The following is a 15,972-nucleotide window of genomic DNA, read 5'->3' as shown; positions in this document are numbered from 1 at the left end:
ACAGATCGGACAGCAGTGGCAAAGGATACAGAAACCACCGGAGACTAGACGGAGGTGGACATGACTTGGGGATGGGTGGACCGAGAACTCCTGCAGCTTTTGTTTGTATTGCGGTGTAGATTTTAAACAAGAGTGTTGTTGCTTTAAGAGGAAGTTTAGATGTTTGTGCCTGGTGTATTACTGTGAGGAGGGTGGGGCTTATATAGGGGAGGCAACTCTGGCTCTCCCTCTTTCTCTGACAGGATGGACAGGAGGAAACATTACCCGCCCTCCCGCCCTGTTTATAATCTTTGTCCTTAAACTTTTTAATTATTGCTTGTATAATGCTAAATGTTTTATTGTATTTTTGAATTTGTCATTGTATATATTGTACCATGTTCAATTGTATATTGGCTATAAGGAGTTATTATTTGCGGTAACCTAAGCCCAAGGGTAGGGCAATCCTTCAGCCATGGTTCCCTGGAGGTTTCCTCCACAGGGGGTTTTTCCTCTCCTGAGTGCTGTAGGATGACTCTTTGTGAGTCGGGGGTTTGCCAAGTTTAGTCCCATTAATGCTTTTGCAGGGACTTTTAGTTTTTAAGTTTACAAAAATGATTTAATTATTTAAAAAAAAAAAAAAGTGTCAAATGAGACTTGGAATTTATAACCCGTCACGGCTTTGCGGTTTAGGAGTCAGGTGGAAGTTGCAGACAAGTTAAGGTGGACTCATTTTAACTAATAGAGGATGTAAAACCTCATGGTGGTGAGCAGGCTCGGCTTTGGTGGCCAGCCTCAAGGACGTTGTAATGGTAACATCAATCAGGGGCGGGCACAGTGGTTAAGCACAGGAGTGAGGATAATAGGGTCATTGGTGCCCTGAAAGTTTACTGGCTCTGCTTGAATGGCAAGCCAGTGCGTGCCGCCCCTTTATGGCTGTCTGTCCTGGTGCTGTATGTCAGACAGCTGGGGATATCGCAGTACTTGTGAATCCCAATGTACTAGCACTCCACCTGACTCCTACTGTGATTATTTAATCCTGTGATTTGAATAAAAGCTGTGGCCATTTTGACAACCAAAATAATGTGTTTTATGTATTTATTTTAGTACCTAGGTTTACAGTAGTTATGGTCGTTTTAAGAAGGAGTGGGGTCCATCCCATATCCAAAAGTCATGAAATTTGACCGTGATTTTATTCAGAAGGCGATAATCTATACAGGGTCTCAGAGAACCATCCTTCTTGGCCACAAAAAAGAACCCCGCACCCAAAGGGGACGAGGACGGGCGAATATGCCCTTTCTCCAAAGACTCCTTAATATAACTCCGCATAGCGGCATGTTCAGGTACAGATAAATTAAAAAGTCGTCCCTTAGGGAACTTACTACCAGGAATCAAATTTATAGCACAATCACAATCCCTATGCGGAGGTAGGGCACTGGATTTGGGCTCATCAAATACATCCTGGTAGTCCGACAAAAATTCAGGGACTTCAGAAGGAGTAGAAGAAGCTATTGACACCAGAGGGGCATCGCCATGAATTCCCTGGCAACCCCAACTTGACACAGACATTGCTTTCCAATCCAGGACTGGATTATGAGCCTGCAACCATGGCAGACCCAACACGACAACATCATGCAAATTATGTAGCACAAGAAAGCGAATCACCTCCTGATGTGCAGGTATCATGCACATGGTCACTTGAGTCCAGTACTGAGGTTTATTCTTGGCCAATGGTGTAGCATCAATTCCCTTTAGTGGAATAGGGAACTGCAAAGGCTCCAAGACAAAACCACAGCGCCTGGCAAATGACAAATCCATTAAATTCAGGGCAGCACCTGAATCCACAAAAGCCATAACCGAATAGGATGACAGAGAGCAAATCAAAGTAACAGACAAAATGAATTTAGGCTGTACAGTACCAATGGTGACAGACTTAGCGAACCTGTTTGTGCGCTTAGAGCATGCTGAGATAACATGAGCAGAATCACCACAGTAGAAGCACAACCCATTCTGACGTCTGTGATTTTGCCGTTCAATTCTGGTCAGAATCCTGTCACATTGCATAGACTCAGGCTTCTGCTCAGAAAATACCGCCAGATGGCGCAAAGGTTTGCGCTCCCGCAAACGCCGATCAATCTGAATAGCCAAAGACATTGACTCATTCAGACCCGCAGGCGTGGGGAACCCCACCATAACATCCTTAAGGGTCTCAGAAAGACCCTTTCTGAAAATCGCTGCCAGGGCACACTCATTCCATTGAGTGAGCACAGACCACTTCCTGAATTTCTGACAGTAAATCTCTGCTTCATCCTGACCCTGAGAGAGAGCCAGCAAAACCTTTTCAGCCTGGTCTACTAAATTAGGTTCCTCATAAAGCAATCCAAGCGCCAGGAAAAACGCATCCACATTTAGCAATGCAGGATCTCCTGGCGCCAGGGAGAATGCCCAATCTTGAGGGTCACCACGTAACAAAGAAATAATAATTTTAACTTGCTGAACTGGGTCACCAGAGGAACGAGGTCTCAGAGAAAGGAATAACTTGCAATTATTTTTGAAATTCAAAAACCTAGATCTATCTCCAGAGAACAACTCAGGAATCGGTATTTTAGGTTCTGACATAGGACTGTGAACAACATAATCCTGGATACTTTGTACCCTTGTAGCGAGATGATCCGCACTAGAGGACAGACTCTGAATGTCCATGTCTGCAGCTGAATTCTGAACCACCCAGAGATTAAGGGGAGGAGAGAGGCTAGACACAGTGCAGAGGAAAAACAAAATGAACTCAAAGCTTCTCTTATCCCTCTTTTGCAATGCATTAATACTTTATGGCCAGCTGTACTGTTATGATCCTGGTGGTAAGGATAACCGATCTGACCTGATAAGTAACCAGAATATCGGACTAGCTCTGGGGATGTGGGAACTATACTGACCGCAACCCTGATCCTATCCACACACACTAAAGGCAGCCGTGGAGCGTTTCCTAAAAACCTAGACGCCTCTTCACAGCCTGAGAAACTAGCTACCCCTAGAGAGAAAGCAAGCCTCACTTGCCTCAGAGAAAACCCCAAAGTTTAGACAGCCCCCCACAAATAATAACGGTGAGTGAAGGGGAAAGCACAAACGTAGAAATGAAACAGGTTTTAGCAAATGAGGCCCGCTAATACTAAATAGTCAGAAGATAGCAAGGGATCTGTGCGGTCAGTACAAAAGCTATCAAAAATATCCACGCAGAGAATACAAGAACCCCCACACCGACTCATGATGTGAGGGGCGCACTCTGCACCCCAGAGCTTCCAGCAAGCAAGAAAATCACACATAAGCAAGCTGGACTGAACTCATCACATAGTGAGAAACATGTTCAAGGAAACAATGAGCAAACATGAACAAGCAAGACTTAGCTTCTCCAGGAGGAGACAGGTCACAAGGGAAGTCCAAGAGAGATCAAACCAGGACTGAATACAACGACAGCTGGCAAAAAGTAAAGGTCCAGGTGGAGTTAAATAGGAGCCAGAGTGGCAGAAAACCAGGCAGCTGGAACCCAGATACAGACCAGCCGTATCGCTAAAGGCCACCAGAGGGAGCCCAAGAACAGAACTCACACAGTACCACTCATGACCACAGGAGGGAGCCCGGAAACGGAATTCACAACACTCCACTCATGCTATCTCTGATTGTCCTAAGCGCACTAAGCGGTTCGCTAGGTCTGTCACCATTGGTACTGTACAGCCTAAATTTCTTTTGTCCGTTACTCTGATTTGCTCCTTGTCGTCCTATTCTGTTATGGCATTTGTGGATTCAGGCGCTGCCCTAAATTTGATGGACTTGGAGTTTGCCAGGCGCTGTGGTTTTTTCTTGGAGCCCTTGCAGTATCCTATTCCATTGAGGGGAATTGATGCTACGCCTTTGGCCAAGAATAAGCCTCAGTATTGGACTCAGTTGACCATGTGCATGGCTCCTGCACATCAGGAGGATATTCGCTTTTTGGTGTTGCATAATCTGCATGATGTGGTCGTATTGGGTTTTCCATGGCTACAGGTCCATAATCCAGTATTGGATTGGAAATCAATGTCTGTGTCCAGTTGGGGTTGTCAAGGGGTACATGGTGATGTTCCATTGTTGTCAATTTCTTCTTCCACTCCTTCTGAAGTCCCTGAGTTTTTGTCGGATTACCGGGATGTATTTGATGAGCCCAAATCCAGTGCCCTACCTCCTCATAGGGATTGCGGTTGTGCTATTAATTTGATTCCTGGTAGTAAGTTTCCTAAGGGCCGACTGTTCAATTTATCTGTGCCAGAACACGCCGCTATGCGGAGTTATATAAAGGAGTCCTTGGAGAAAGGGCATATTCGCCCGTCGTCGTCACCTTTGGGAGCAGGGTTCTTTTTTGAGGCGAAGAAGGATGGTTCTCTGAGACCTTGTATAGATTACCGCCTTCTCAATAAAATCACGGTCAAATTTCAGTACCCTTTGCCTCTACTGTCTGATTTGTTTGCTCGGATTAAGGGGGCTAGTTGGTTCACCAAGATAGATCTTCGAGGGGCGTATAATCTTGTGCGTATTAAACAGGGCGATGAATGGAAAACAGCATTTAATACGCCCGAGGGCCATTTTGAGTACCTGGTGATACCATTCGGGCTTTCTAATGCCCCATCCGTGTTTCAGTCCTTTATGCATGACATCTTCCGAAAGTACCTGGATAGATTCATGATTGTATATTTGGATGATATTTTGGTCTTCTCGGATGACTGGGAGTCTCATGTGAAGCAGGTCAGAATGGTGTTCCAGGTCCTTCGTGCTAATTCCTTGTTTGTGAGGGGGTCTAAATGTCTCTTCGGAGTTCAGAAGGTTTCATTTTTGGGCTTCATTTTTTCCCCTTCTACTATCGAGATGGATCCTGTTAAAGTTCAGGCCATTTATGATTGGACTCAGCCTACATCTGTGAAGAGCCTTCAGAAATTCCTGGGCTTTGCTAATTTTTACCGTCGCTTCATCGCTAATTTCTCTAGTGTGGTTAAACCGTTGACCGATTTGACCAAGAAAGGTGCGGATGTGGTGAATTGGTCCTCTGCGGCCGTTGAGGCTTTTCAGGAGTTGAAACATCGTTTCTCTTCAGCCCCTGTGTTGTGTCAGCCAGATGTTTCGCTCCCTTTTCAGGTCGAGGTGGATGCTTCTGAGATTGGAGCAGGGGCTGTTCTATCTCAAAGAAGTTCTGATGGCTCTGTGATGAAGCCATGTGCTTTCTTTTCTAGGAAATTTTCGCCTGTTGAGCGTAATTATGATGTTGGCAATCGGGAGTTGTTGGCTATGAAGTGGGCATTTGAGGAGTGGCGACATTGGCTTGAGGGAGCCAAGCATCGCGTGGTGGTCTTGACGGATCACAAGAATCTGACTTATCTCGAGTCTGCCAAGCGGTTGAATCCTAGACAGGCTCGATGGTCGCTGTTTTTCTCCCGTTTCGATTTTGTGGTTTCATACCTTCCGGGTTCTAAGAATGTGAAGGCTGATGCCCTTTCAAGGAGTTTTGTGCCTGATTTTCCGGGAGTTCCTGAGCCAGCTGGTATTCTTAAAGAGGGGGTAATTTTGTCTGCCATCTCCCCTGATTTACGGCGGGTGCTACAGGAGTTTCAGGCTGATAGACCTGACCGTTGTCCAGCGGAGAAACTGTTTGTCCCTGATAGGTGGACTAGTAGAGTTCTCTCTGAGGTTCATTATTCAGTGTTGGCTGGTCATCCTGGAATCTTTGGTACCAGGGATTTGGTGGCTAGGTCCTTTTGGTGGCCGTCCTTGTCACGGGATGTGCGTTCCTTTGTGCAGTCCTGTGGGACTTGTGCTCGGGCTAAGCCCTGCTGTTCTCGTGCCAGTGGGTTGCTTTTGCCCTTGCCAGTCGCGAAAAGGCCCTGGACGCATGTTTCCATGGATTTTATTTCAGATCTCCCTGTCTCTCAAAGGATGTCGGTCATCTGGGTGGTTTGTGATCGCTTCTCTAAGATGGTCCATTTGGTACCCTTGCCTAAATTGCCTTCCTCCTCTGATTTGGTTCCATTATTTTTCCAGCATGTGGTTCGTTTGCACGGCATTCCGGAGAACATCGTGTCGGACAGAGGTTCCCAGTTTGTTTCAAGGTTTTGGCGGTCCTTTTGTGCCAAGATGGGCATTGATTTGTCGTTTTCTTCAGCTTTCCATCCTCAGACAAATGGCCAAACCGAACGAACCAATCAGACTTTGGAGACATATCTGAGATGCTTTGTTTCTGCTGATCAGGATGATTGGGTGACCTTCTTGCCTTTGGCTGAGTTCGCTCTTAATAATCGGGCCAGTTCGGCTACTTTGGTTTCACCTTTTTTCTGTAATTCTGGTTTCCATCCTCGGTTTTCTTCAGGGCAGGTTGAGCCTTCGGACTGTCCTGGTGTGGATTCTGTGGTGGACAGACTGCAGCAAATCTGGAATCACGTAGTGGACAATTTGACATTGTCCCAGGAGAAGGCTCAACGTTTCGCTAACCGCCGTCGCTGTGTTGGTCCCCGACTTCGTGTTGGGGATTTGGTTTGGTTGTCATCTCGTTTTGTTCCTATGAAGGTTTCTTCTCCTAAGTTTAAGCCTCGTTTCATTGGTCCCTATAAGATTTCTGAAATTCATAATCCTGTGTCATTTCGTTTGGCCTTTCCAGCTTCTGTTGCCATCCATTATGTGTTCCATAGGTCGTTGTTGCGGAGATATGTGGCGCCTATGGTTCCCTCCGTTGACCCTCCTGCTCCGGTGTTGGTCGAGGGGGAGTTGGAGTATGTGGTGGAGAAGATTTTAGATTCTCATATTTCGAGACGGAAACTTCAGTACCTGGTCAAATGGAAGGGCTATGGTCAGGAAGATAATTCCTGGGTTGTTGCCTCTGATGTCCATGCTGCCGATTTAGTTTGTGCCTTTCATTTGGCTCGTCCTGATCGGCCTGGGGGCTCTGGTGAGGGTTCGGTGACCCCTCCTCAAGGGGGGGTACTGTTGTGAATTCTGTTCTCGAACTCCCTCCTGTGGTCATGAATGGTACTTCGGCGAGTTCTGTCCGTGGACTCCCTCTGGTGGCTGTTAGTGGAGCTGCTGGTTCTGAGATTCCTTCCTCAGCTGCCCTCGTTTACTGCTAGGCTGGCTTCTCTATTTAACTCCACTCAGATCGTTACTTCATGCCAGCTGTCAATGTATTAGCACTGGTTCAGATCTCTCCTGGATCTTTCTGATGACCTGTCTACTCCAGCAGAAGCTAAGTCCCTGCTAGTTTATTTGTTGTTCATTGTTTTCTTGTCCAGCTTGCTATCATGAAATTGCCTTGCTAGCTGGAAGCTCTGGGATGCAGAGTGGCACCTCCGCACCATGAGTCGGTGCGGGGGTCTTTTTGCACACTCTGCGTGGTATTTTGTAGTTTTTTGTGCTGAGCGCAAAGATACCTTTTCTATCCTCTGTCTGTTTAGTGAAGTCTGGCCTCCTTTGCTGAAACCTGTTTCATTCCTGTGTTTGTGACTTCCATCTTAACTCACAGTCAATATTTGTGGGGGGCTGCCTTTTCCTTTGGGGAATTTCTCTGAGGCAAGGTAAGGCTTTATTTCCTATCTTTAGGGGTAGTTAGCTCTTAGGCTGTGAAGAGGCGTCTAGGCAGAGTTAGGTACACTCCACGGCTATTTCTAGTGTGTGATAGGATTAGGGTATGCGGTCAGCAGAGCTCCCACTTCCCAGAGCTGGCCCTGTTCTACAGTTTAACCATCAGGTCATTCCGGGCGCTCCTAACCACCAGGTCCATAACAGATGTCCCATCCTGCCCCATATGATCTCCCCTTCTCGCTCCATAATCCTGCCCCATCTGTCCCATGATCCTGCCCCATATGTCCCATGATCCTGCCCCATCTGTCCCATGATCCTGCCCCATCTGTCTCCATCCTGCCCCATCTGTCTCCATTCTGCCCGTGTTTCCATTCTGCCCCATGTCTCCATTCTGCCCGTGTCTCCATTCTGCCCCCTGTGTCTCCATTCTGCCCTGTGTCTCCATTCTGCCCACTGTCTCCATTCTGCCCACTGTCTCCATTCTGCCCTCGTGTCTCCATTCTGCCCTCGTGTCTCCATTCTGCCCTCGTGTCTCCATTCTGCCCACTGTCTCCATTCTGCCCACTGTCTCCATTCTGCCCACTGTCTCCATTCTGCCCTCGTGTCTCCATTCTGCCCAGTCTCCATTCTGCCCTCGTGTCTCTATTCTGCCCTCGTGTCTCCATTCTGCCCCGTGTCTCCATTCTGCCCCGTGTCTCCATTCTGCCCCGTGTCTCCACTCTGCCCCGTGTCTCCACTCTGCCCCATGTCTCCATTCTGCCCCAGTGTCTCCATTCTGCCCCAGTGTCTCCATTCTGCCCCACAGTCTCCATTCTGCCCCACAGTCTCCATTCTGCCCCACAGTCTCTATTCTGCTCCAGTGTCTGCATTCTGCCCCTCGTGTCTCCATTCTGCCCCACAGTCTGCATTCTGCCCCTCGTGTCTCCATTCTGCCCCACAGTCTCCATTCTGCCCCACTGTCTCCATTCTGCCCCAGTGTCTCCATTCTGCCCCAGTGTCTGCAATTCTGCCCCCTTGTCTCCATTCTGCCCCATGTCTGCAATTCTGCCCCCTTGTCTCCATTCTGCTCCCGTGTCTGCATTCTGCCCCCGTGTCTCCAATCCTGCTCCCGTTCTTGTGTCTCCATCCAGAAACATTGCCGCATTGCGGCGAAGAGAAGATCCCTCCCGGCATTTCAGCGCGCACTTGCCGGCAAATGACAATGACGTCATATGCCGGCGATGCGCGCTGACGTCAGCTGCCAGCCTCCGATTGGCTGGCGGCTTTAACCATTGCCTTGCGGGCCCGCACGGGCCCAGAAGGCAAACTGAACCTGTGTCTCGGACGCAGGTTCATGATAGAAGCCGCCCGCCGCTGGGGCCCGGTGAGCAGAAGAGACGGGGCCCAATGTGGGCCCCCTCTGCCCACCGGGCCCCATACGCCAGTCAGGCCAGTAATGCCCTGATGGCGGCCCTGGTTGTAGTGAACAGTGCAGCAGAAAGAAGCAAGGAGACGAAGGAGTTCAGTCTTTACCTTTACTGATGATGGATGCAGGTTGAATTCAGGGGTTTTGGTCAATAGGTCTAGGCTCCGGACGGTATGGAAGCAGCTGGAGTCCACTCCACTGAGTGGGTAGAATAAGCTTTCCTTTCTGTTCCTGTCTCTTTGGAGATTGGGGATTTAATGTGTGGGGGAAATTTGGAGTGGGGATAGAGGGTTTAATGTGTGGGGGAAATTTGAGAACACAAAATGAGGAGCAAAGGGGGAGATGCAGGGCATGTATAAGGAAACAGTATGGAGGGCATGTATGGGGGAATGGGAGCATGGATGAGGAAACAGTATGGGGGAATCGAGGACATGTATGGTGAAACAGTATGAGGGATGGGTGCAGACACAGTATGGTGAGTGGGGGAATGGGTGCAGACAGTATGGTGAATGAACAGGGGAATGTATGCGGACACAGTATGAGTAGCGATGCGAATGCTGCTGCCAGGATTATATTCCTCACCAATCGTTACACCGATGCCTCTACCTTGTGCCAGTCATTACACTGGCTACCCATCCACTCCAGAATCCAGTACAAAACTATTACCCTCATCCACAAAGCGCTCCATGGTTCAGCACCACCCTACATCTCCTCTCTGGTCTCAGTCTACCACCCTACCCGTGCCCTCCGCTCCGCTAATGACCTCAGGTTAGCATCCTCAATAATCAGAACCTCCCACTCCCGTCTCCAAGATTTTACACGTGCTGCGCCGACTCTTTGGAATGCACTACCCTGGTTAATACGATTAATCCCCAATCCCCACAGTTTTAAACGCGCCCTAAAAACTAATTTGTTCAGATTGGCCTACCGCCTCAATGCATTAATCTAACTATCCCTGTGTGGCCCATTCAAAAAAAAAGAATAACTAAAGCAATTGTTACCATCCACCTCTCGTGTCTCCCCTTTTCCTCATAGTTTGTAAGCTTGTGAGCAGGGCCCTCATTCCTCCTGGTATCTATTTTGAACTGTGATTTCTGTTATGCTGTAACGTCTATTGTCAGTACAAGTCCCCTCTATAAATTGTAAAGCGCTGCGGAATATGTTGGCGCTATATAAATAAAATTATTATTATTATTATTATTATTATTATTAGCGATGGGAAAAATGTATGAGGACACAGTATGGGGAGTGAGGGTGATAGGATGTGTGCAGACACAGTATGGGGAGTCAGGGGTATGTGTGAGCAGGCAGTATAGTGAGGGGGTAAATATATGAGGAGACAATATGGTGAACAGGGGGATGTGAGAGAAGACAGTATGAGGAGGGAGGGGGATAGCGTGAGGCAACAGTAAGGGGGGAGAAAAGTGAGTGGGCACAGAATAGAGACTGAGTAGCAGGGGCGTAGCATGGGGGACAGTGTAAGGGTACAGCCAGGAGGGGACAGTATAACAAGGAGTGGGAGTGTGATGAAAGGGTACTGTATAGAAACTGGGCCCTATAGGGAGGACACAGTGTGAGAAGACAGTGTGAAGAGGGGTCCCAGTATGGAAAGGAGAAGTCAGTGTCAAGAGCATGTACCTTAAGAGGGACAGCGTGTAGTCATATTTTGTGCAGACAATATAGTGAGGGGCAATTATTTATTCAGGAGCTCAGCGTACTGCAGATCTTTTTATTCAGGGGCATTATAATGACACTGCTATCTTTAAGGGCATCATGTGGAGATTTGCTGCAGAAGACCGGAGAAGATGGAAGTCGGCAGAGATGGCTGTGGATGAGAAAACTCATCATGGGGTCTGGACAAAATGAAGAAAAGAAGGAGAATGACTCCAGAGTACGTCATCTATATGGTATCTGGATGTAAATATTATTTGTGAAACAGATTAATTCTCATGTTATTATTTATGTTAGGCACATTAAAGGGGTTGTCCAGGTTTGTGATGAGTCTGCAGTCATTCTATGTGACTGCAGACTTCTGAATTCTCACAGTGCTCACTGCACGCTGTTAGGATTCTCATGTGACGGTGATTTACCTACATGCAGTCACGTGCTGACTAGACATGCATGGCCTCACTCAATGAAAATGAACTGAGTGAGGCTAGGCACGTCTAGTCGGAATGTGACCAGAACTATACAAATCACATGCTTGTGCTGACATGACTATCCACAAATCATGCTTGCGGAGTGGGCACAGGTGAAGGACCTCTGCACCCTTCTGCACAGTTTTGAAATGGCTACTAAGATGATTAGCTCTGACGATGCCATCATCAGCATCACTATTCTGGTCATCTACATTCTTTAGCACACTTTGAATAATCTGTATGAGGAGGTGTTGGTCCCAGAGGAAGAGGTGGAAGCAGAGGAGGATGCTGTAGAGATAACAATATCTCAAAGTTAAGGACTGTCGTCGCACAGGTAGGTGCCATGGGAGGCACCCACAGCAGTGAAAGTGGCATAAGCAATTTCTGTGAGTCGTTTCACACATTTTTTAGACAAGCCCGTGCACCAGCAGAACAGAGTACAAGTCTGACACATTGTGAAAGACTGAAGAGGATGGTGCAGGAGTATCTGGAGCTCAATATAAATGCCATCATGGGGGTTTGGACCCTTTTGCATTTTGGTCTTCTATAATGGAAGAGTGGCCTGAGCTTGCCTTTCATGCCTTGGAGGTTTTATAATGCCTGGCAGCCAGCGTTCTCTCAGAACATGTCTTCAGTGCTGCTGGTGGTGTCCTGAGAGATAAGCACATCTAGCTATCCCCTGAAAGTGTAGACCGTCTAACTTTTATTAAAATGAACAAGTCATGGATCTCCAATAACTTTTGCACCCTAATTGCAAAATGGGCAGACTAGACGATGGTGTTGTTTTTAGTGTCATGCATTGATCTCGCGTTATTGCAGTCTGTGCCTGCTGTTGCTGATTTTACAAACAATTTTTTGAAATGTGAAGACTATAAGTTAAGTCTCCATTTGGTGGGTTGCCTGTAGTAGAAGGTGTGTCATAGGCCCATTATATTGTTTCTACTCTGTGGAAATTAATGCCTCTTTGGTGGTGTGTGACAATTATTTTTGAAATATGGAGACTCCAAGTTCGCTCTCCATCTGGTGGGTTGCCTGTGTAAGTAGGGCTGCCAGACAGGCAGGCCTGCGTTTAGTTTCAGTCAAATGCCTGTGTTAATTTTCTTTCATTGTTCTATCAATAGTAGTCTATGAAACTGATGTCTGTGCCATCTGAGTGTGGCTGGAATAAAAATAAATAAATTTGAGGTATTGCATGAGGTATCAGGTCTCCCAGCTAAGAAGGCTTACATTGCTCCCTTAACCACAGGGTCCTCATTAAAACTTCATTTCCAAGCTGTATATGCTGAGCAACACCCTGATACCTCATGCATGACCCATGGCTGACTGCTTCTGTGCCATTTGCAAATTTCTACTGTGGGCCAATTGATGACACTTTTCATGGAGACTACCCCTAGTTTTAGCTGTTTGTGAAGCTTTATGTCACCTCTTTAGGTGTTGTGTATACATTTGGTTTGGCCTCCCATTGAATCTAATGGGGTTCGGGTATGCTTGTGAAACTGAATTTTGAAAGGTTCGCTCATCTCTACTGTCAGCCTTTCACACAGTGCACCATTTTACTTCAAAGTTACAACAGCATATCTTCATATCTCTAAGCCTTAGAGTTGCTGTGATGCTCACATGCCCATTAAAAGGTGTTTTAAAACTTAGATCCTATGCGCATTAATATAATATGTGTCGTGGCTCACATGGTGAGGTGGATAGGCTAAGCTATAGGTCAGAATGACCAGCATGAACGGCAGGCATTGATGCAGTGGAGCTAGGCTAAATGGATGGCACATGGAACAGTGAAGACTTGTAGCGCTGGTTATACAAGGAGACATGTGGATCAGCAAAGCTCGTAGTCTTAGATGCAGCAGGGTTGTGTGTGTAGACTGCACCTAGAATTAATAGAGTCAATTATGCAGGCAAGTAGCTTAATGCAGAAAACTTGAGTGTGGGCAAAGCACAGTGAATCCAAAGAGATGAGTAGGATGACAGTTACCTTGATGCAAAAGAGTTGAGTGTGCACATGTCACCCTGGATTAGCAGAGGCTGAGCTGCATAAGCATACAGTACTCAAGATCAACATAGCTGAGTTGGTAGTAAGTTACCTGGTCGAGGTTTAGTGGAAGTGGGAACAGCACTCTGGAACAGCAAGCTGAGTTATGAATCAGGCAACTAGGTAATTGTAGTCGAGCTGTACAGCACTCAGGAACAGCTGGGCTGAGTTGGTCGTGAGGCACCTGATTGTAGCAGAGATGGATGTGTGTCCAGAATTCAGTAACAACAGAGCTGAGTTGTATTAGAGCTGGATGTGTGTAAGGTACTCAGCAACAGCAGTGCTGAGCAAACAATCAGGCAACTAGCTGTAGGAGAGCTGGATGTGTGACTAGCACTCATTAGTGGCTCAGTAGTCCTACGTACCACCTAAGTATTCAGCTAGCAACTGCACACAACCTGCATGCACAACCTCCATGTGCTTTCAGACATTTACAAGCCTTTGATGATGACATTCGAGTTGAGCGCAGAGTTAAGAAGCTCTAGAACAGATAGAGTCGGCTGTAGGGAAAGTTGTAGGAGAGCTGGATGTGTGGATAGCCCTGAGTGGCAGCTGAACAGACAGATATCAGGCACCTGGCTGTAGCACAGTATAGAGGGAAGTATGACTAGATCGCTGGAAAGAACTAGAGGCAGTCTGCACTTATTAACTGAATATTTAACCTGTGCAGAACCTTCTGAGCTGGTCTTGGATAACAACATTAGAGGTACGTGCAGCATTATTATGGAAACCCAATGTGCAGTAGCAGCCATGTAAGTAAACTATTATAAACTAAAAAAAAAAATTGTTTTGCAGGATTTTTTTTAAAGAAAATATACAAAACAATCAAACTGTTTTGCTGCTTGTTTTACCTACCTGAATTGGCTTCACCATCTGTGAGGAGAACAATTAAGGAAACACTTCTCTCAGGAACAGTTTTATTCTCATGTGCTTTATTCAATAAATCAACTGCCTTCAGCACAGGGTCATTGATGTTCGTCACTATGAATAAAAAATATTTTAACAGTCTGTTATGATAGAATCATAGAATTATAAAATGGTAGAGTTGGAAGGGACCTTGAGGCTCATCGTGTCCAAGGATTCACTAAACCATCTCAGACAGATGTCTGTCCAGTCTCTGTTTTATGTTTAGTGTGTTTAATTATTGTTCACATTAGAGCACAGAAGTTACTGAAACTAAATTGTAAATAGAATACTGTACATGTCACATAATTTGACTTAGTTGGGTTCTATCACCAGATCAAAAACAGCCAACTTTGCTATTATTTCATTCTCACTACTTCTCTAAATATGCTGTTTTATTTTTTTTAATCCGCCACACAATATCAGAGATATTGGCTTTTTTATTTAGTGATCATTTTTATGGGTTTTACCAAAGGGGTGCAGCTCACAGGATTCTCTACATTCTCTACAATATTACCTGTGACCATAAAAGCAACGCGTTCTTGGTAAAGACCATAAAAGCACCACTAAATAAAAAGGCCTCTATCTCAAGAACTGTAAGACGGTTCAAAATAAAACAAACAAAAAGCGGTCTTTACCAAGGGGGTGTTAAGGATAATTATACAGTGCAGCCTACTAAAACACTCCTAGAGAATCATGTGATCAATGTCCATGTAAAATTGATGCTCTTTACAAACTATATTTTCAAAGATGTAAAAAAAAACAAAAAAAAAAACAAAACACAAAGTTGCAATTTGCAATCATGTTTTTGGGAAAAGTTGAGATGATTTCTGGAAATTATTACTAAAATGATGAACACTGCAAAAAATACAAATATTTCCAGAAGCAGAATGACATCTACCCTTGTGAAAACTCTGTGAATACTTTTTTGTAACTTAATAAGTACTTACAGCCACGGGCGAAAATTGATTGGACAAATTTTCTAGCTTCTTCTAGATTTTCTGGAGTTGCTTTGACTAAAGAATCCTTCCACTGAATAACATCATTATCAAACAATATGAAATTGAAGTGATCATGCTCTGAAGTGTCTTTCAGAATCTGGAGAAGGGCATCTTTTGTCTGTGTACAGATACATTTGTTAAGTAGATATACAATGTCTTACTTTCAGAGAAAGAGAAATATTTTCTGGCCTGAAATTAAGAACAACTCTGCATGGAAAATTATTGGTGATTACATAATTTTATATAGTGCCAATAGATACATGTGAAAATAGATTCATACTGTCCAAACGACGGGAAGTATGAATCATAGCCTGACTGCGCAAAAGCACCCAGGTTATTTTTACACTCGTATTATGAAACTACGCAGCCAGGTATATTTTACACTGAAATTATAAAATTAATGACATACTTTGAAAAGCCACCTGGGGTTTAATGTCCTCACCCGGTGAGGTGGATTCTCTAAGCTATAGGTCAGAGTGAGCAGCACAGAATGAAGGCAATGATGGAGTAGAAAAGCTGAGCACGGGATCCAAGATGGCCACCGACGAAGCAGGACGCACAGCACAGAGCTCCTGCCTCGCCTGAAGCATTTTGTGTTAAACTGCCCTGGATTCCAACCAAAACGACTCCGGAGGCCACCTAAGACCATCGAGCCTTGATAGAGACATATCCATCATCCTTTAATCAGGATCTACCACCCCTGGGAAGTATTTATTGCTGCAGCACCATAAAAGGCGGGAACCGGAGAGACGCACGGGGCACACCATCCCCCCCGCCTCCTTCACACAGCATTGCCGAAGAACAACAGATGGCTGAATACCACCAGGAGGAGGTGAGAAGCCTTCCCCTGGCCCGAAAGACCCCCCGCAGAGGGAGTCGCCCTGACCCGAGATTCGGGAGAGGTCAGGGGAAAGGGCGCATTCT

General features: G+C 46.0%; 1 protein-coding gene across 1 annotated transcript in view; it reads right to left on the bottom strand.

Moving 5' to 3' along the window:
- The window catches only part of LOC143787842 (inter-alpha-trypsin inhibitor heavy chain H3-like), a 107,606-nt gene that overhangs the window by 50,568 nt on the left and 41,066 nt on the right, over window positions 1–15,972 (bottom strand). Inside the window, exons 9-10 of the mRNA XM_077276943.1 lie at window positions 14,998–15,166; window positions 14,000–14,125 (exon numbers count right to left, since the gene is read on the bottom strand). Coding sequence (XP_077133058.1) covers window positions 14,000–14,125; window positions 14,998–15,166 — 295 coding nt within the window. The remainder of the gene's footprint in view (window positions 1–13,999; window positions 14,126–14,997; window positions 15,167–15,972) is intronic.

Source organism: Ranitomeya variabilis, chromosome 8, assembly GCF_051348905.1.
Source record: "Ranitomeya variabilis isolate aRanVar5 chromosome 8, aRanVar5.hap1, whole genome shotgun sequence".
Taxonomy (NCBI): domain Eukaryota; kingdom Metazoa; phylum Chordata; class Amphibia; order Anura; family Dendrobatidae; genus Ranitomeya; species Ranitomeya variabilis.
This window is presented reverse-complemented; position numbering and strand designations above follow the sequence as displayed.